The sequence below is a fragment of the Falco cherrug genome, chromosome 7 (genome assembly GCF_023634085.1).
Source record: "Falco cherrug isolate bFalChe1 chromosome 7, bFalChe1.pri, whole genome shotgun sequence".
Classification (NCBI taxonomy): Eukaryota; Metazoa; Chordata; class Aves; order Falconiformes; family Falconidae; genus Falco; species Falco cherrug.
The window spans coordinates 1,303,026-1,324,175 of record NC_073703.1 but is presented as its reverse complement, the minus strand read 5'-3'; the positions used below and the strand labels follow the sequence as shown (position 1 = coordinate 1,324,175).

General features: G+C 48.0%; 1 protein-coding gene across 10 annotated transcripts in view; it reads right to left on the bottom strand.

The window, feature by feature from the left end:
* NEO1 (neogenin 1) overlaps positions 1-1,624 on the bottom strand; it is a 212,847-nt gene extending 211,223 nt beyond the window's left edge. For all 10 annotated transcript variants that reach the window (XM_055715632.1, XM_055715628.1, XM_055715636.1 and 7 more), the window contains exon 1: positions 1,207-1,624. In XM_055715632.1, the coding sequence (XP_055571607.1) occupies positions 1,207-1,321 (115 nt within the window). In that variant the 5' untranslated portion in view covers positions 1,322-1,624. The remainder of the gene's footprint in view (positions 1-1,206) is intronic.
* Positions 1,625-21,150: the final 19,526 nt, after the last annotated feature.

The window sequence follows — 21,150 nt, the reverse complement described above, 5'->3', positions numbered from 1 at the left end:
CAAAAGCAAAAAGAAATTTTTATCTGCTTCAGACCTGGAATCTGCAAAGCTTCCAAATCTGTGCAAGAGAATACATGAATGAATATATTCCCTGTCAACAGGAGTCGGCATACATGGCTACACAAGTAGTATCTAAGATGAGAGCTACTGCGGACGTTATTGCCTAACATGATTCAAAACAGGGCAATTACACCATTTAATATCAGAGTTTAATCATTCCCTCTTTTCCAAGATGCTAAAAACCACTTTATTTAACCAGCAGTTCGGGTTTTTTCCCAAATTCCACTTGCACAGAGCTTTCTTTTAATGTATCAGGACTCAACGTACAGAGGAGTATTTGAAAAAAAAGCAACAACAACCAGCATTCAACATTCACGTCCAGATTTCCTTTCAAGCTTTCTACTACTTTGTTGCTGACAAGGAAAGGGAAAAAAGTTACTTTTTAAAGCCAGCATTTTGCAAAACGAGCAGATAACATTACTGCAAAACTAGGGAGCCTTCTACAGTATTAACGGTCTTTTGCAAGGGCCTTTTTAGAAAGGCTTCTCACAGGCACGCGAGGCTTCACCTGGATGAGGTTACGTTTTTCATGGCCTATAAGGAATCGGGATTCAATCAGGGATCATTAACGGTAACAATGGTAAAAGGTGTGAGAAATACAGCGACTGAAACGCTGCCAGATCGCTCGTTTCTGGGCTACCGCGGCACGGCTGTGAGGCACGTTCCTCTCCCGCCGCAGGCTGCCCGCCACCCCTCCGCGGTGCGCAGCCCCCACGGCCCCAGCCAGCCTGCCGGCTCCCCCAGGCACGGCGGGGCCGCTCGCGCCCCAGCTCGCTTCACGTGCGCTCCGGCGGCGGGCGGGCGCGAGGCGCAGCTGACGGACCGGCGGCAGCGCCGAGCGGCGGGGAGGGGACCCAGGTGCGCGGCTGCCCCCCCCCGCCAGGCGCCGACGACCGCCCGCGCAGGTGTGCAGTGGCCTCTGCCGGCGCGCGCCACTCTCCGCGGCCGTGCCGCTGGCGCGCGAGGGGAGCGCAGGGACCGACCTCGCGGCCCCCCCGCCCGCGGCCCCCGGCGCGCGCCCCCTCAGCGCCGCCCGCCGCCCCCCTCACAGCCCCGGGCCCGCCGGGCGCCCCCTGCCCCGCGCCGCCGCCTTCGCCGCCCCCTCGCCCCCCGCCGCCGCTGTCAGGCTCTCGTCCGGCTCCCTACCTGTGGGGAGGTTCTGGGAGCCGCTCCGAGCGGCGGCAGCGGCCGGGTCCGGCTGCCCGAGGAGAAGGGCGATCCAGAGGGAGCCGAGGAGCCGCCCGGCTCTCCCCGCCGCCATCGCTCCGCTCCCCGCGCCCGGCAGCCGGGCACCCAGCGCCAGCCCCTCCCCCGGGGGGGCTCCTCCTGCCTGCCTGCCGGCCGGGGCGCGCTCCCCGCTCGTCCGCCGCCGGGCTGCGCCCCTGCGGCACCCCGAGGCGGCGGCCCTCAGCCGGGCGGCAGGGCTCGCAGCGCGGCCGGTAGGGCGGGCGGGAGCGGCCGGGGCTCACTCCATCGCGGGCCGGTCCCAGCGCCGGGCTCCGCTGCTCCCTCACACGGAGCCGGAGGGGCGCTTGCCGCGCGCTCCTCCCCTCGCTCCCTCCCGCTCCCGCCCCCCCCCCCCACACCCCCCGGGCCCGCCCCCCTCCTCCGCGCGCATGCGCCCGCGCGCCCCTCCCTCCCTCCCCCGGCCGGTCGCGCGGAGGCACAGGCGCACGCGCGCTTTCCCGCCCCCACACACCCCCCGCGCGCCAGGTTTGCGCGCGCCCCGCCCTCCCGCCCGCTCCCGCGCCTGCGCGCGCGCGCGAGCCTGCGCCGCCCGGGCCGGAGGGGCGCGCGCGGAGGGGAGCCTGTCAGCCCGCGCTGCCGGGTTCCCGCCTCAGCGAAGCCACCCGGCGGGGTCCCGCGGGCGCCGCTGCAGAGCCCGTGCGCAGCCCTGCGGCACGGCACGGCACGGCACGGACCCGGACCCGGAGCGCCACTGCCGCCGCTCTCGCCGCGCTGGGCCGGGGCCGTTCCAGCTCCCGCCGCAGTGACCAGGGAAGTTGCTCCCTGCGGGCCCCGCTGCTGCCCAGTTGGGCTGCCGCATTTTGCGGCAAGCCTGTGCCTCAGCAAGCCAGAGGATAAATAAATGTGGAAAAAAAGCTCGAACCTACTCCGCAAAGGCCCATGAACTGTATTTTCGTCCTCTTGGGGGTAATCAGTTTTACACAGCATTTGCCATTCAAATCCAAATCATTTGAATGCTGCATCGTTACCAGCCGGCTTTAGCCTGGCTGCTGGATCCGGTATCCTTACAAAGGGGACAATGAGAGCTATAAATATACATTCCTCCTTCGTTAATCATGTGAAGTGTACTCTTATATTTTTTCCATCTCAGCTTGTTACCCAGTAAATTATATTTTTACTATGTGCACGCTATCCTTGCTCATTTTATTATTAACTAATTGAATTGTCTCTTTCAGTATATAAATTATGTAGTACCAGGGCTCAAGAAGTGGTAACCCTGAGATAACCGCACCCCTGGGGCACTGCCAGACGTGAAACACGGGTACATCCCCCTGAAAAGTCTGATTCTGTTGCAAAAATGTTTTAAAACTAGTTTTAAAAAAATTGTTCCAGAAAAAAACAGGCTTTTGCAATGCTAGCAGCACTCCTGCTGAGGAACCCAGGACTGGTTTCAGGGACGTTTGCCCTGGTAACCTTCCTGCACGGGGCAAGGGTGTCCCCCTTGATGCAGGCACCGCTGGCTCCCCGAGAAATTATCCCTGATCCAGCGGGATTTGCAGATTTGTTTATTTAAAGGCTTTTTGGAGAGGCAGACGCTGACACATTTTGCAGTACACCAAAACGCAGGTGTGCATTTTGCTGTACATGCGGATGTAGAGATGTGCACGACTAATTAAATGTTGACATGACTACAACGTACCAGCTGATACAGGTGTCTGAAGTGTTTCTCATTGTGAAACTTGCTTCATTATTTTACAATTTTGTTTGGTGTTTCTGTCAAGAAACAGGAGTTTCATCCTCCACTAAAAATATCCTGAAGCATTTTCACAATGATGAATAATTACCTCCTGAGAGAAGGATGTTTGGGTTTCTCCACATCATGCTTTCAGAGTTACGCTGATATCTGATATGCCAGAAGGATTACCAGCAACGAACTGCAATTTATACTGAACATGGAAGCACTGATTAATAGGCAGGACTGGTCATATAACTCCTATTAAAGCTGGTTAGCAGTTCCCATCATAAAATCCTACCTTCAGTCACTTTTAATAGTGCCAGACTAACCACTATGCTGAAATTTAGGCATCTTAAGTTCATACCTCAGGTTAAATTATACACATTTCTTCTTTCGTTCCTTCTGTCAGGGATCTTTGAATCTGAAAACAAGGATGGTCACCTTGTCAGAGGTGCTCTCTCAACGCCCACCCTGACAAACCCCACTGCGAACCCTCTTTGCGCTTGGTGGGGGCCGAGCACCCCTCGCAGCATGGTCCTGCAGCAGCTCCCTGCGCACCCAGCACATCACAGGCTGTGGGAGTCAGAGCTGGACCCGCAGTTCCAGTTCCCGGCTGCTTTGGACCATGCCAAGTCTGAAGGTAGGAAGGGTGAGCAGGGAACCTGTCCTTCCAGTCCTCTTGGGAAATGCGGAGTAGGAAGCTCCTCGAATAACAGGTGGTGGGGATGAGAACTGGATCCAGGACAAATGAATTGGCAGGCACAAAGAGTCTGGAGAAAAGACAGGTTCTCCGGGGCAGTGGAAGGGAACTAGGACTTGGAAGGGGAAACTGGGTCTGCCTGGAGGCAGGGATAAAGCAAAGCTCACAAGCAAGAGTCTGGAAGCCAGCCTGTTGGGAGAAGACTGGTAATGGGAGAAAATTGCCCCGAGAAGGACGTGCAGCCCTGGAGGAATGGGGCAATCAAGACCAGCACGTTACCTGGCTAAGAGCTGAAGGAGAACTTGCCTGGCAAAAGGGATCAGAGGGGAGAGCTGGAGCAGAGTGTGGGAGCAGGACATGCAACCCCAAGGCTGAGTGTGAGATGCAGCAGCGGGAAGAGGGAATTCACTAAGGACAGGGATGTAGAAATGGGTATGACAGAGACTGAGGAAGGCAGATCAGAAACGTGAGGGTTTAGGAACAGGAATGAAGACCACCTGGAAAACTGTCGTCTCTCTACTGGCAGCAAGTATGTGAAATACACTGAGACTGTACCTCGTGCCCTGCAAGAGCTGGACCGCAGGCAAACTACTACACTCCTCATACAGGGTAAGCTGCCGCATTGCTGATGGCCTGCATTGATGTCAGCGCAGGATTAAATCGCTGAGGGATTTTTTAGGTTATCTCTAAATGGAAGAGAAATACACATATATTAAAAAAGTAGTTAGGCGGCAAAGTAAACCACTCCCAAACTATGAAATACCAGAATAAAGGCTGCCAGTGCAAGAGGATAAGCCTGGCTCAGGTGCTGAACCAAGGTTAAGGAACCAAGGTAAGTGCCTAAACAATTTACACTTAATTTACTATAAAAATCAGATATAGGTATTTTGTATCCCTTGCAAGGAACCGTGGGGAAAGCAAGCCCAGCGCGGTGGCTAGGGTGGGCAACTGCTGCCCCGGGAAAGGGCTGCAGCCTCCGGACGGGCTCCTGTGGGATGCAAAGCACAGTGCTTAAACCAGGCTTCACAGCAATGCACTAATTGTGCAGTCTTTGGTTCCTAGCTGCCTGATTTGACATTTTGAAGTCTGATTTGCAGAACTGAAGAGCACTTGCAGGTGTATCTGCAGTAAATGAGAATTTATTCAACTTTTGACTAAATTAGATGCTTTGCCATGTTATATTTTCTGACAAAATCAGGCCATGAGTATTTCTAATTGGGTATCTAAAATTAAAAATTATTTTTACTCTTTTTTTACTATTCTGTCTGTATGCCTAAGTTACTTATCTGTAATATAAGGGCAACCAGTTCTCACAACAGTGCTGAGAAAATGAATTAGTTTGTGAAGCGCCTGGATACCATAGCAATGAGTACCACGGAAAAGCCCAGGAGGAAATGAATAAATCTGTCTTCAGAACAATATTTGAATAGCATGCAGTAAATAAAGCATGGGCCACACAGTGAACAGCAAGGAGAAAATAAAATTATTACTTAGTTAGCACAGTCTATTCTGTACAATGAGTGAGGCCGGGAACCTGTCGAAAGAACAGCGTGTGAGCTAATTATAGTTAAATAGTGTATCATAGTGCAAATGCACAAAAGGGACAAATTACAGTTGCACAGGCCACCTTAATGCTGGTACTTCTAAACTCTTAAACCGCTGAATTAAAAAAAAAAATCACCCTTAGGCTGCCAACGTGTAATATACGTGTATAAATTATTTGCTCAGCCTTTAATAGTCAGAGACAATATATTTACCTCATCTACCTCACACACTGCTGCGTGGTTCAGTGGAAAAAGTGGTTTTATCCTCTTGGAGGTATCTTAGCCTTACAGCCAAGTTTCAATGCTGCCACTCATGCATTGATGTAGAGTTTTAAATTCAAAATTTACCTTCTTTGGAAGTCTGTGCAGGATCATTGGAGACAGGCAGTGTTCTCCAGAGAGGGATCCAGAGGAGGACCTTTATTCCAGGGATTAAAATTTTGTCTTTTGCTTGAGTTGCTTCATATTTCAAACCAGCCTACTGGGGTTTTTTTTGGTGCAGAAGCAAGGTTATGTTACAACAACAGCTTCAGTGATCTTTTGCGATTCCTCGGTCCCGAGGCTAGCACTGAGCCTTTCTGACTCCTGCTGAGATTTGGAACCACTTCAGAGCTGCTGTAAATTGCATTGGGTTATCTGTTGCCCACAAGAAGGGTGATGAAATTAGGATTGGACTGTTCAGTGGCCCTCTGGTTGTATCCGTTCTTCTGATCATGATTTCTCTATTTCTTAGCAGGATGCGAGGTGACACTGAATTGTTACACCAATTTATTGTTACCCAGAGAATTTTCCATTACTGGGCATCCTCTAGCAGCTGGTTAAGGCAATTTTGGGATAAGAAGGGGCTGCAGCAGAAATAAAGACCTGGCTCATTAAGTTTAAGACTTACAGCCATGAGATACCTTCAGTCTAATCTGCTGTGCTGCCTCCCGTGTGTAGGAGGCATCAGCTACATCCACAGACAACTCCTGGCAATGACGACCTGTCTGCTTATTCCTGCGCAGGTCTCCATACCGGCTCCAGCACCACAGTGCCCAGCGAGGTATGCTGTCTTTCATCACTCAGGAGGGACTATATTTTTTTTTTTTTCATATTTATTGGTCACAGATGTGGGTTTGCAAACTGCTCAGAGGTTAAAAGTCATTCTTCTGACTTTGCAAAGCAAATTTTAGGTTACCAGGCCATTTGACAGAAACCCTCTAACCCCAGCAAATATTTATGTCATTCCTGATGTCAACAGCTAAACAATTCCAACTCCTCACTGGAGTCGGGTCATAAATGGAGGCAGGCCTTCCAATAACTAAGGTTAGTTCCCTGGGAAGTTTGAGAGGAAGATGGAGCCCCTTCGCTTGAGTCGGTGTTTAACAGAGTCTGAAATCCAAGCAGAGCAGTTGGTGTGAAATGCTTTCAAAGGCTTCAGTTGCTGAGCAGAGGGAGCTGTTGAGGTCTAATTCAATGTTTGTTTATTTATGGATTTCAGGTGTAGATAGAGGGAACATAGAATCCCAAATGCAGGGTTTACTGAATTCAATCCACACTTTAAAGGAAAAGAGTAATTTATTTGTTATCAGAATGTGCATAATGATGTGGGATATGGCTGGCTGGGCATTCAGGAGAGAAATCCAGGTAACCCTCAAGGGGAAAAAAGCCTGATGTTATCGCAGTCAACGGGATTTTTGCCATGCATTCAACCAGAGCGAGATTTAATCTCTGGAAGCCTGTCATGGGATGACACCCTGCCACAGGCATTCACAATGTTATCAGTGACACTTAGTCTGGTATTTTTCTCTGTTTGGCTGTTTGTCATATAGTCTTTGTTCTCAGATGTTCTCATTACCCGAGACACGCTGATAATTGAGTCTCCATTCTTCTTCCCCACTGGCAGTGCCCTCACCTTCCCGGTGTCCCACTTCTCACTGAGGTACTGTAACTCATCTTTGGACGGAAAGGCTTTTTGCACATCCAGTAAGAGAAGAGACAGATGGTCCATGCCCTCTCCTGTGAACAGGATCAGCCTCCTCTGCAGCTTAAAAACCACATAAACCAGACGAGGATTCCAGGTGGTGTTTATCCCAAAGCATTTCCAACAATCCCACAAGAATGTTAATTACTGACACCAACAATCTTATTCTCATTCATATAATGGGAGTGCCTAGAGGTCCTACCTGAGGTTGGGTCCTATTGTGTGAGACACCGTAGGATCACACAACAAAAGCAAGTCCTTTCCCCAGAGATTAGCCTAGAAGGTTAGCCTGGCAGGGAGCTGGAAGGAAAGCAGAACCATGGAAAGGAAAGGCGGTGTGAGTCACCAAAGGTAGTGCAGCAGGTCCACCTCTCACATCTCCTGGGTCCTAGTGCTTCAGTGCTACATAAACTGTCACATTCTCTCCTGGTGTCTGTGCCAGTGAAGGCAGGGAAGTGAGACTGCAGCAGTCTGAGAGCAATTCAAAACGGAGAGGAAAAACGTGGAGAAAGGCTAAAGACAAAAGGAAGAGAACTGATACTTGGCACATAGAAACAGTCGTTTGCCTCTGGGCTTGGGGAATCAAAGAATCTCAGATCAGCAACAGAGGATGCCTAGAAAATATAGTCCATTGCTCCTGGTGATCTCAGCACACTTTACAGATACTAAATAAACCTCACCTCTGCCCAGTGTGGCAGGTTACCTGCCCCAGCACAGCACAGCCCCATCACTTTTTTTTTTCTTTTTCTTTTTTTTTTTTTTTTTTTTTGTTACCTGATAGGTACACCTGATGTGTAGGGTCATGTGGCTGGAATCTTTCATTCCCCTTGTTCCTGGCACATGACAGTGCTCACCAGTTTGCCGCAACACAGAGCCCACACATGCTGTGCCAGGTGACACCAGAGGCTAAGGCACGCTTCCCCGCGGCTACACAGCACTGTCCCCCTCTGCAGCTCTGGGACCCTCACGCTGGTCAGTGGGCTGGTCAGCTGCGCTCCTGGAGTCCTGGGAGTGGGAAGAAAAAGCCACATTACCTGCGTGAGATACAAATGGATCAGCCAGAGTTAGACGAGCAAGTCTCATGTATAAAACTTGAGAGCAGACAGATTCGACTGTTGCACCATCACCTACAGCTCCCAGAAGTGTCCTTTGCCATTGGCGGTCAGTCACGGCTGGCTGGTATCTCAGGCTACCACTTTAAATGTTTAAATCTGCATTTACATATACAATGATTCCAGGAGCCCCTGTTTGAAAATAGTGGCTGAAGTACCCCTCTGCTTTAAACTGACAGGTTTGGAATCCTGTGACAGCAGAGTAAATATGAACAACATCACCTTAGTCCACTAGTTTACAGTTCAAAACCAGCAGCGCCATTGTTACTGTGACATACTGAGGACAGGGACGATAATCTGCCAAAATGGGAAAGCATACTGACATGGGACAACAGGTCAGGACAGGGACGGAGTCCTGTTTGCTGTAATGAGCAGCTACCCAGTGCCTACACGTCTCAAGCAGTCCTTTAAAGTGAGAGTTTGGGGTCAGCTTCCTCCTGCTGGAATGCTCCTCAACACCTTGTCACCCTTTCAAATGCTGTGAAGGAATTTCCTATAAATATCATGAATCGTTCCTGGGAGAAATACTGGCCTTCTTCAGTTTTATCCTGTCATCTGAAAAAGGGACACACTCAAACAGTTGTAAAATTAAATTTTTCAGAACAGAACTTCATGTTCATGTATCATACTTTGAAGACCTCACTGTGCAGTGTTAGATGTAAATTTATCTATGCATAAAAGTGCAGAGACCTGATTTGACTCTATCCCACAAGTTACATAGCTTGTTACCAATGCCATAAAGCAAGAGATCCAAGACGTCATTCAGACAGGGTTTCCACTCCCCAAACTCCTCAGGTGTCACTGAAGGATACCTGGAGTCCTGGAGGACTTGTCCTTTCCCAGTGACCTCCTGCCATGTGATCTGTGCATCATGAGTGCGGTGCCTCTCAAAGCACCTTCCTGCCAGGAAAGGCAGCAGGTCACGATGCCGCGCCTGGGCATGCTGTGAAAGCCCGGGCAAGACCTTGGCTACGGAGTGTCAGGGGAGAGCACGGAGGTCTCTCTCCAGAAAGCAGCAAGTGATGCAGTCCTGATTTGCTTAGGAGAGGAACAAGCTTCTGTTCCCAGCAGTTTCTAGTCTGAAAGCAGAGCTACGCCTTGAATCATTCTGCATAAATTTTATTTTGAATCCTTTCTAGCCTCTTGCAAATTTTAAGCATCTCCAAAACCAGGGCAAATTTGCCAACATTTCTTCCTAGTTTTCAGCAGTCCAACTTCGTATCCCTATTAGTGCTGTCTGAATCTTCCTCAGATGCAGGACTGAGCAATGTGGAAACACAAGGACAGTTTAAAAAGAAAAGAATACATTTCATGCTGAGGAATGGTACAGCGCTGACAGCTCTAGCAGATAAAACGTGGGTAGCCTTCAAATACGCAAAATGTTTTACTTGCTAAAGCTGTCAATCTGGCACTTTTCACAGACATTAATTTTACTTTCTTTTTTTGTTTAAACATCCCTTCAGGGCAACAGTTCTGGAAAAATACCACCATTCTCCCACCTTTCCATGCTCCTCTCAGGGGACTGGTGATCAAAGCCAGGAGAGCAACACATGCAACTCCAATGGGATATGAAATGCGGGTGATCACACCGTGAACCCTTGTATCTTCCTGACAGGTACGCTGCACATTGAGCACACCAGGATCTATATGTCTGCTGTCACGATGTGGTCTTACCACATATTTTTATTTCCTTAGTACCTGAATGGCAGCTTTAGAAATCAAATTACAGTCTGAGTGCTACAGGCTGCAGCCCCCTGACTGAGCCACTAAATCAGACTAATTGAAACAACAAATATGCCTGAATAGCAGTTCCTTAAGAAAATGTTGCCCTTACAACAAACTGCTTTTACTTCTAACATAACTTGACTGGACTTATTGACTGCTTGGTATTTCTGCTACTGCATTTGAAGTTTATTGATTCTAAGAAATATGAAATGAGTTTCAAAGAGGTCAGAATGTGACTTTGTGTCCAAGTGAGTCACAAAGACATTCAGAGATTCTGAATGGAGCAGAGGGAATTGCAGGAAACTAAAGGTTGCTAGTTCATACCAACAGAGATCAGTGCTTTTTGAACACCACTGCCCAAAGAGCATCCTGGCCTGAAGCAAGAGAAGGCGCTTATTCACCTCCCAGCCAAGGTACCACCACACTGCAGATGTTGCCCAGGCTGTTGCTCCACCTGCTTCCCCCTCCACTAATGCACATTTTTGGGGGGATGCTCTTAGAAGGACCAAAGGTTGAAATGGCATATCCTCCTTCAGTGTAGTGGGAGGCACATGCTGGCAAGGAAATCTGGGAGGAAAATACTACGCTATACAGGCAAATAATATGCTATACAGGCAATGGACTTCTTGCATAAAAGCAAGATACCTTTCATTCCCAAAGGAATTCAGCTAAAAAGGATAACTACCAAAAACTGGAGAGAATTTAGATGGCTAGAACAGATTTACATTGCTAAACGAGAAAGAGGTTAAGGCTATCAGCATCACCCTTCATTCCTCAAAGTACAGGAGTGCATATATTCAACAAGAAATCCATTTCTCAAAAAGACTCTCATTCCATGTTCAAAAACTTACAGTGAGGGCTGAGAAGAAATTGAGGTTTACGTCTATATCATCTAGAATGAACATTTACATTCTATGAAGAAAAGAAATGGCATTTTTCAGCTGTGAGCCCTCTGAGGCAGGTAACAAATAAGATATATTTGACAGAGGAAGAAAAGCTTTCTCACAAATCTAATGTTTTTCTAGCCCCAAATGGCTGCAGTCTGCCTCTAAAATCCTCTTTCAGGCTGATGCTTGCTTCATGATCTGTTACTTTTGTCTAAACCATCCTTTCAAACGGTTGCCCAGCTTTTTCCTTCTGACCTCTAGCCCACTCACCAGACACCAGGTAGCGCTGACCTGGCCCTTCTGGACTTGTCAGCACAGTATCTGCAGTGAGCCACTACTTCTCATGCTGCCAGGTCATTCCAAGAAGTACTGCTTTGGGAGAAGGCAGCACAGGGAAGGCAAGGAATAGTATTACTGACATGCTTTTGATGTTTATTGCTACTACTGCTGTTAATGTGTGTTTTTACTGAAGAGCAGAACTCATGTATTATGCTTAGCCTAAAAAGAAAGCTGTAAAAAAGTTGCAGTGAAAGACATCAGGAAGAAAACCCTCCTATAACACTCCTATTCTCTTATTCATTTTTGTTGTTGTTGTTGTTCTTGAAGTGTTGCATCCAATTTCTGGCAAAGGTAGTGGTCTGTGGGGTACGGTGCCTGCAGATGACTCCCGAGGAAGCACCTGCTGTGCGCAGGCTGCTGCTGCAGGAGGTGAGAGCTCTGGCCCCGAGCAAGGCAAGCACCGCACGTGGCAATTCCCACACCAGGAAGATGAAGACGGCAGTCTTGTTCCTGGCTACAGTCAGTTCTGACGTATGAGAGGTTTCACTAAACTTCAATTGATGCAGATGAATGATGCCTACTGTGTTAGAAGTGACCAAGCTAAGATATCTTGCACTTCACCTAAAAATGACAGATACGTACAAAGGACTAAGCACAGAAAGCGCTGTGATTCTCTCCCCTGAATAGTTTATTTGCAATGTTGAAAGGCTAAGTGAACTCAGGTAAGAGAACGGATCCTGATTAGATTTTGGAACAAACCACTCAAAAGTGGATTTTTTTACTCACAGTTAACATGGGCATCAATGAGTCCAGTACTGGATCTGCTGCACCGCAGCAGTTGCCTTGGAGACCGCCTCCAGGCTGAGGGTCTGAGGTCAGTGAACCAACCTGTTAAAACAGCACTGGAAAGTCACCATGTCTATACTAAAGCTGACTGACAGAAGAGAGATCCAATAACCCAAGAACCTACAACAGAAGCGAGTCGGGTAGAGATCTGTAGTGTTCCGCAGTCTGCAAAAATGCACAATGGAACTGAACAGTGGGGCGAGCAACAGAACCAGTCCCCACCTTTGGGAAAAGACAGGGTAACTCAAGGGGCGATAACAAGGATGTGTGAACATCAGCACAGTGGTCAATGTCGACAAAATCCCCCTTTGAAGTACTTCATGGGCCTGGGGTGGGTGGGATGATGCTGCAGCAGGTGAGCAAACCACAGCCTGAAAGATAAATGGATATTAATTCATTGCGAGTTGCACACCAACTTATGCAGTGCTAGGAACTTAATTCACACTCCCAAAAAAGCTACAAGCAGACTCTTGAAATTGAGCAGCGGGTGAAACTACTCTAAGTCAGCACTTACAGGGGCGATTTTCTCTCTGACCAAAGGAATCCACTGATCAATGTATGGGAAAACAACAGACAGCAAAAGAGACGGTCTGGAAAATTAGCAGCACATATACTTGTGTTGAAAAGCCTTGTCCACATTAGAACATCTTCACCAGGGTATCTGAACAAGAGAATGAGGATTAAAAAATAGGAAAGCCTGCACAGGGTGCTAAGTAAACCTGAATAGAGCACACCCACCTTAAAGCTCATCTCCTACAGCAAATTGTTATGTGGCATACAGCGGACACCAGAGGAAGGGGTGAAAAGCCTGACAGTTCTGGAAAGATAAGAGGAAATGCAGGACAGCAAGTAGACATTCATAGGTCACCAGAGAAAGGGGAAAAAATGCAACCCTTTGTGATTACAGTTAAGCACAAATAAATATGTAGGAAAAGAACATTTTCTGTTTCCTGCAAGGAGTAGTTTGCAGGGAAATGGCCTATGCCAAATATTTCTCTCTGCTGGAGGCATCAGCAGGGTTCTGACAGGCACGTTAGGAAAACAGACCATACGTCTGTGCATATTCAACAGCCCCTATGGGAGACATAATTTTCTCAGGCTGCCGTTTGGGTTGTCTTTGGCACTTGAACTGCTTCATGGGCTTTGATAGCCTAAGATTGGTGTAGATGATGTTTTGTTCTGAGGGAAAAGAGTAGAAGCACATGACCAGAAGCTCTGATCAGCTTTTGAAAGACCCAGACCAGCAGAACTCACCCAACAAAACTCCTTTGTAATGGAAATGTCATACCTAGGCATGAAATTAGAAAAGCAAAGTGTACAAGCAGATTACAACAAGATTGAAGTCATCCCCAGTATTCCTGCCCCAGCAGAAAAGGATGCGAAGTCAAGATTCCTTTGAGTAGTGAACCATCTGCCAAATTTAGCTGCCCAAGCAATCAATGACACACATCTTTATGTGCAAGACAGTTCAGTAGACCTAACATAACAGATCTTCACAAGGAAACTGAAAGGAGCTAATTAATAGTCCCAGATAAACAGAATTAAATGCAAAACTGGACATGTACCTTTACAGACCGGTGCTAACTGAGCTGAATTCTCTTCTTGCACTCTCACTAGCGCTTACAACCCTTGTGAGGCATAAACGCTTACCCGAAAAGCATTTGCTTTCCACTTTTTGTAAAGCACTTGTAGGCTGTCTGCTTGAATGTTTCATCAGATTTCAATTAGAGATAGTATTAGACTTTAATTACAGTCTTCACTGTTTTGGTTTTGGTCTCCCTGTCCCATTCCAGAGGAGCCCAAAGTGACACCTTCCTATCCTTCCTGCTACGATTGCTAGGAAGTGAATTCGACAGTAAGTCAGACTCTGCTTACACTGCAAATTGGCCAGCTCTGTTCCTGACAGCAGGGTTGCCCTGTTCACAGTGGTTTGAAACCCTCTGGTGCTCTGAACACCAGAGAGGTAATGACTGTTGTTCAAAGTTAACACACAAATCACTGGGCAGGGGGAGAGAGACGCTGAAAAGCCATGCAAATGTTCTTTGTTCCCAGGAGGCGCAGCATAAGTGACCTCACAGGAGCTTAAGGAGGCGTTTCAAGGCTACCCTGGAACATGGGATGCTTTCTGGGGCATCACAAACGCCAAAGAAACTTCTTTCTTTAACTGCTTTGCTAATTACCACCGCTGTGGTATGCAAAGGGGACACCAAAGGGCAGAGCCTCTGCCATGAAGGCAAACACTTCGGTAAGCTGAATATACTGAACAGCCCAAAAGAGCCAAGCTGCACAGGCCAGGTGGGTGTGCAAGCAGTGAGCCTGTGAAGGTGTGTATGCTGAGACAACACCTAGAAGGGCAGCATCTTCCCCTTTGAGCCTGCTCACTTTCTCAATTATCCTTCTGTAAGCATAGAATCATAGAGTCATTATACAGCAATAGTAAAAATCTTGCTCCCTTTGGAGAAATACCACTGCAGAGCAGAAGTGGATAATGTGTATTTTCCACCAAGGCCTATATAATAGCAGGAAGGGTACCCCAACCATCAGCATATACCCACAGGAGCTAAGGGCAATTTGGCCTTTTCTAGAAAAGGTAAAAAGACATGAATTTACTTTGAGGACTGGACGGCACATGGCGTTCTGCAGTCATGCACTGGGTATCTACCAGCACAGATGGCCAGGCCAGTGGAAGCACCTACTGACCTACTGTCCTCCTCCACCAGACCAGTTCATTTTGACCCAAATAATTCAGGAAGAAATGCCAGTCAGTTTTGCCAGCCGGTCAGCAGGAAAGGTCTGTCTGGGAAGACATACTCCCAAGTGCCTGTGAGAAGACAAGGAAGAAGCTGAACATTGAATATTCAGAGTCTGCCATGCATAGGCAGCTCCTGCAGCAGGGAGAGCTGAGAGCAGGTTTTTCAGGATCATGACTTTGGACTAAGGTGCCTAAATTTTGTGTGGATTTCACTTCAGACATCCACTTGGATATAGCCTTAAATGTCCCTTTATTCCTGTGGAGAACAGCAATACTTCCACGGTGTTCCACAGTGTCACTGTTACACTCGGTAATCCCTCTTCAAGACTGAGGGGTGGAAGGTACTGCACAAAAAAGCTTTTATTTTGTGAGTAAAAGTAAGGTAAAAGGGGACATCAAATAACAAAGCCAGCCTGAAGACACTGAGAGGGTTCAGAGAGATGCAATATGCTTCAGAAAGGTAAATCTTGGGCTTGAGGGCTGCCACTGTCTGGGGCCCCTCAGCAGACACAACTGCCTTGGCGCTGCACAGCTCCGCGTGCTGCTCCTCAAGCAAGGTCTCTTGGCTCCAGTTCTCTGAGGTGCCAGTCTATGTGCAAGCTAAAGAGCATTAAAATCTTCCAGAGGACAACCGTGAGACCCAGCCAACATTCCTCTCTTCAATAAATAAGTTTCTAGCATAGGCGGCTCTGTGAATTATTGCGAAGCACATAATAGGCCCTGTATTTGCCTACACAATCACTGCGCTCCCCAGATCTAACTCATTACTGTGCTTAGCCAAGCGCTTTGAACTGCCTCAAGCATGAAAAGCACCATATAAGAACAGATTTTATTCTCATAAAAAGGTATTAAGGCAAGTTAGAGGCACTATTGACGCACATGATATGTTATAATTGGCAAATGTTCACAACGGCAAAATCCAGCTTTGTGCCTCCAGCTGGAGGGTACCTGTGTGCCGAACCTGAGCGCATCCTCCCCGCCCGACAGCGCTCCCAGCTCCCACAGGCACCCCGGCTGCCCGAACCCCCCAGCCTCCTAAACACAGCCCTTCTGCTTAGGAGGAGAAGCAGGGCTGCTTGATTTTAAAGGGAGACATGAACCCCTGGCCAGTATCTGGCATTATCCAGTTGCACCTCAGTCTTCCCTGACCATCATTCCCCCACCATCACTTCGGTCACCGTCGCAAGACAACCGACATCCCGACAAGGGATCACAGCTGCATCCCTTGCACCTGAACTGGAGCATGTGGCACCCTTTGCACAGCTGTCACGCCAGCTGCGCTGTGACATACAGCACCCTCTGTTGTCCCCGTGCTGGAGCTCACCCAGCTCCTCCTCCCTGCCAGCATTATGCCTTTCCCATCTCATTTACTGTCTTCGGAAAAGCTGTCAGGCCACCACGGTGGCACCAGCCTGTCCTGGTCTGGGCTCTCGCTCCCTGCTTGCTGGTCTGCCAGATTCGTTTATTTCCATCTGTGAAATGGAGGGACACTGTAGGTATAGAACTGAGATAGCTGAATTCCTTCTTGAGAGGAATAGGTAGAACTCAAATAGCTTCTCCTGACCCAGAAGTCCTGGAAAATAAATAATCTTTGGAAGTGTCAGGTCATTCATCTACACAGGAGTCTTTGTATCGGTGCTGTGCTTAAGGATGTTATCAGAGAAACTAGGAATGTTCTTGGGGTTGCCGGGTAGTGGGCAGAACATTTTTCACAAGCCCACACAAAAATGTTGGGTTGTCCCAAGCCAATATCATGTCCCAAAAGGACATCAGAGTCAGCACTTTCCCTGCTGTAATTACCAGCAACCAAGATAAATACATTAAATATTAATGGGAATATTGAGAAATAACAAAAAGTAACACAGAAACCACAATGGTATGTGCTCGCAGGCACATGGGCATGCACATGTGTACAGTCTGTCCAAGGGACATCCCAGATCCTTGCTCACAAGCTACATTCAACTCCTGAAACTTTCCTCTGTCTTGAATTCCTTCTGTAAAAAGGCAGCCTTGAGACTTAGAGACAAGAGCAGGTGATGGAAAGAGCGAGCAGAAACCTCTGAAAAGCTGAAGCACTCAAGGCTTCCTACACCACAGGACCGAGGAAGGGGGAAGGCACGTGCGCTGGTACCTTCCCCAAAGGCCGCACACCAAGATCCCAGACCACTTCTTTGAGCACTCAGGAACTCAGTGGAGTCAGAGCCTCGGGATTTACCTCACAATGAACCTACACATAAAAGATCCACCCATAAGGAGAGGTCACCAGGGCTTGCAAGAACCTGACTATAGATGCAACATGGGGCGCCACTGCAGCAGCCGTGTCGAGGGCGAACATTTCTGGAGAAAGGACCTGGTGAGTGCAGCGTCTCCGTGGCCCAGCGTACAGCAAATATTGCCTGAGAGCTTTCGCTTCAAGTGCACACTAAAAGGGTTTTTATATTTCTCAATCTGGTTAAATTTTCTTGGCTGCCTTCCACTCTACCCACAAAGTGCTGCTGGAAAAGGAGGAAACTCTTATTTGTATGCACCAAGATCGGCAGTTTTCTTCCTCCATGCAATGACGACCTGTTCCATGGAATTTTAATCCAGCAGGTCCCTTGCTGTGTCCGGTGGCCTGATCACCACTGCTTTAGCTGAGCATGAATCCAGCGGAGTGAGCGTGGTGTTAGTAAGTAGGAAGAGACCTGGACTGGCGATGTGTCACACAGCTTCATCTTTAGGTCCTTCCTGACGGGAGAACTTGAGAATCAAAGATGTTCCACCAAACCTACTCATCCAACTACTGGAGCACTTTGGAAATGTGATATGGATCAGGCTAACACCCCAAGCTTCTCCCAGAACAGAACATGAGTGTGCAGACATGGCACTTTTGGGAAGCATCAAGAACCAGACAGATTAGCTTTGTGGCTTTTGTTAGTTGGTCCTGACTTGCTTTTGACTACTTGCCTGCTCACTATTAACACCCCACGGTGCAGTTGTGTCTGACATCCCTATAACAAACCCTGATTTATATGGCCTCACACAATTCCTCCTCCTTTGCATGGCCTTGAGAAGAGTGTAACAAGCATAATAAAATGGAACCCATTTAAATCAGTCACTACCAAAGGAGCAGACATCTTCAAAGAGTGTTATCTTTGTGGATCAACCTTCACCCTTCCTGAATAATCAGGGTTTTTTAATGAAACATAGCTTTTTGGGGTTTGGCAGAGGCAGACAAATACTTACTCCAGTGAGCAGACTTAAAAAAAAGGTGAAAGCATGACTGAAATTCACAGAGCTACAGAATAAAGGAGAAAAGATCCAGAGAAAAATCAAATGTGCTACATTCATCACTCAATCATTCAATTACACATACTTGAGCAGCTGTCCAGTGAAAGGAATTCAAGCTCCCTATTTTACAGCACGTTTCTGAACATCTCTGATGCTTTTCCATATGGCAATGCAGCAGATGAGCTGTACTCCTTTCTATACCTATTGCCCATAGAAAATCTGCAAACCATCAGCATTGATGCTCACAGCTTTAGGCTCCATGTCATAATACACTCTGCCTCCAAAGCATGTCCACTACTTAATGCATGGTTTGCTGTAGGAATGTGGTTTTTCTTTGGTACAATGTGAACACTACAATTATGTGCTGCATGTGCCAAATAGGCAGGGCTGGGTGGGGAAAGAGAAGGGAGGCTTCAGCTCAGAAATGATAGTACCTATTTTTGGATCCCGAAGCCAAGCTGTGCAGCTCCCACTCTGTTCTGATGATCCAACACGTATCATTCTAGATGTCACCAATCCCAGGCAGTCACAACGGTTTGGCGTGCTGTGCTTCAGCATCCTGGGGGAGGGAAGAAAAGCAGTGATTTTTCTGAAGTCTATGGCAGGAACAAACTGTATCATGGTAACTGTTACTTTATTATTAATATTTAGATCAGGTTATCTTTCAGTCTGCACATATCATGACAACATAGGAGATACATACCTGGCTCTTCCCTGTCTGACAGCCCTCCACCAGAATGCAGCAGGACGTCCCCTTCTTTGAAACATCTACCTGTTGGGCAACCATGGTGTTTTTTTAAGATCGGTTAAACACATCACAGGACCAAATGCCCTCTGCTCCCTGCTGCCTGGGACACATAGAATATGATCTAGCTGGAGTAAATCATGTCCCATGTCTGTTTTACATAACTACAGTGTTTACTGGGGGTTGCACTGTATTTTCACAGCACTCCAAGTGCTACGGTCCCCACTTACCCTAAAGATCTGGCCCACAAGCAGTTGACCACACATCTGCTGTGCAGCAAGAGCTCTCTGCATGCTTTTAACCTGCAACAAGCGTAAGACAGGGTTAGCTTAGTCCTCCCTCAACAGCCCCCCAGTGACAACTTATTCATGTACCAGAATCCTCAGACAGCACAAGCCAAAGTCTCTGCTCACGCCACCTGCTGCAGGTAGCCTCAGGATGTTCTCACAGCCTCATGGCTGTGCTGAGAGGCAGTGCAGGGCAGCCCTGTGAAGGAGACAGTCCAAATCCTCTCCTGAAACTCAACACAGCCTGGGCACCTTTCTTCACAGCTGAAGGGGCTCCCCACAGCCACACCACCTTCTCCCTCCTGCCACCACCCATTCAGTCCTGGACACACAACTGTTACTGGAGTGGTGTGACAAATCCAGATGGGAAACTGTCTGGCATATGGCCCCACAGCTATCTGCACAGAGAGGGAAGACAAGGTGGAGGGGGAAGAAGGGCAGCTTACCTTAGCAAAGCAGCTGCTGCTGAACACAGCCTCACTTGGGCTTCTCTGATGGGCAGCACCTATGGCAGCTGGAGCCATGCCAGCACTCTTTGGGAAAGCAGGGAACCAAAACACAGTCTTGCCGGTTTTCTGCTCACCTACCCGCAGCAACATCTTTTCTTTCTTCAGCTGCTTGTCTTTGTTACATTATCCTGCAGTGCAGTCTGCTATCAAGTAATCAGAAACACACACATAACAGTTTCTCAAAATGCCAGAGCATTCATCTTTAGAAATGTAACAGTGAAAGGAAATGACACCATGTAGGCACCGTAAAAAAAAACGGTTCACTATATTTAAAAAAAAAAAAAAGTTACATTCTCAGTCAAGGAACAAACCAATATGAATAATCACAATCACATTTTGCAGCCACGTAAGTATTTTTATCTTTGTCTCTCCCAAACATCTTAAGAATATGAATGGACATCTGAATCCTTCACATGAGAATAGCTCAACCTAGCACTGAGAGAAAACACGCAGCCATGTATTGATCTGAAAGGACAGAGCGAGTTCAAACCTGAGTTAATGGTCCCTGATCTCGGACGGGGCTTGGCAGAGCTCCCTAGCCTCAGGACCAGCCCCATCCTGGGTCACTGGTGCAGCCTGCGAGGACTGCAGCTCAGTGCTTTTAAGCAAAGATTGGCCAAAGGAGCACAGCACCATTTCATTTAATCACAGTGGAGTTTTGGTATCCACAGGAAAAAATCCTGGAACTGGAGTGTATTTTATTGATCAGTGACTACAGAGTGGTATAAAATGTCTGCACTGCTTCTTTCCATTCCAGCCTGTGCCTTTGAAGTCATGGCAACAGCTTTTGGATTCGAATCCTCTGATGAGACTCCTTGATTTATTAGGTAAAACATCTGGAAAAAATGAAGACTTGTGGCAGTGTAAATCCTCCAGAAGGAGCGGAGAGAGGTTTCATCTGAGCAGTACTCCTGTCAAAAAGCAAGGAAACCTGAGCCCTGGCGACTAGAGGCTGCAAAGCTGTGCCCAGTGGCCCAGCCAGCGGCAGGCAGGCTTGGCGCAGCCCGCGGGCAGAGGAATGCACATCAGCCAGCAGCCCGGTGCCCCAGCTAACTACACAGGTTTCATACGCTCTTGCAGCTCCAATGTCGGTAGCAATTCTGCCCTTGACATTAATAAGGTAGCACCTGTTATAAATCACGGCGTACTGTGGGAGCAGTATGAAATGTAAAATACCTGCCTCTCTCCCTCAAAGAACAAGGCAACGGCGAAATGCAGATGGGCCAGAAACAGGGGGCTCAGGTCACCCACGCTGCATTGCTGTGATGAAGAGGGGTGTCAGGGTGCCTGTTCCCCAGTTACAGCAGTCCATGTGAGTAAAGGAATGCAGGAGAAGGGAATTACCAGCCTTGGATAGCGCTGATTTGAAAGGAATAAAACCTGTACAGGTGACACACAAGGAGACAGGCATTTTATGAGGCAGATTTCTTTTTTTCTTTGGAACCAGCCCTGAAGTAAGGCCAAAAAAAATAAAAAGAGAGAAGAAAGGGAACAGCAGGAACAGCTTGCTGTGCTTTGGAGTTTTTTTAGCCATTTGCTAATGGCTTC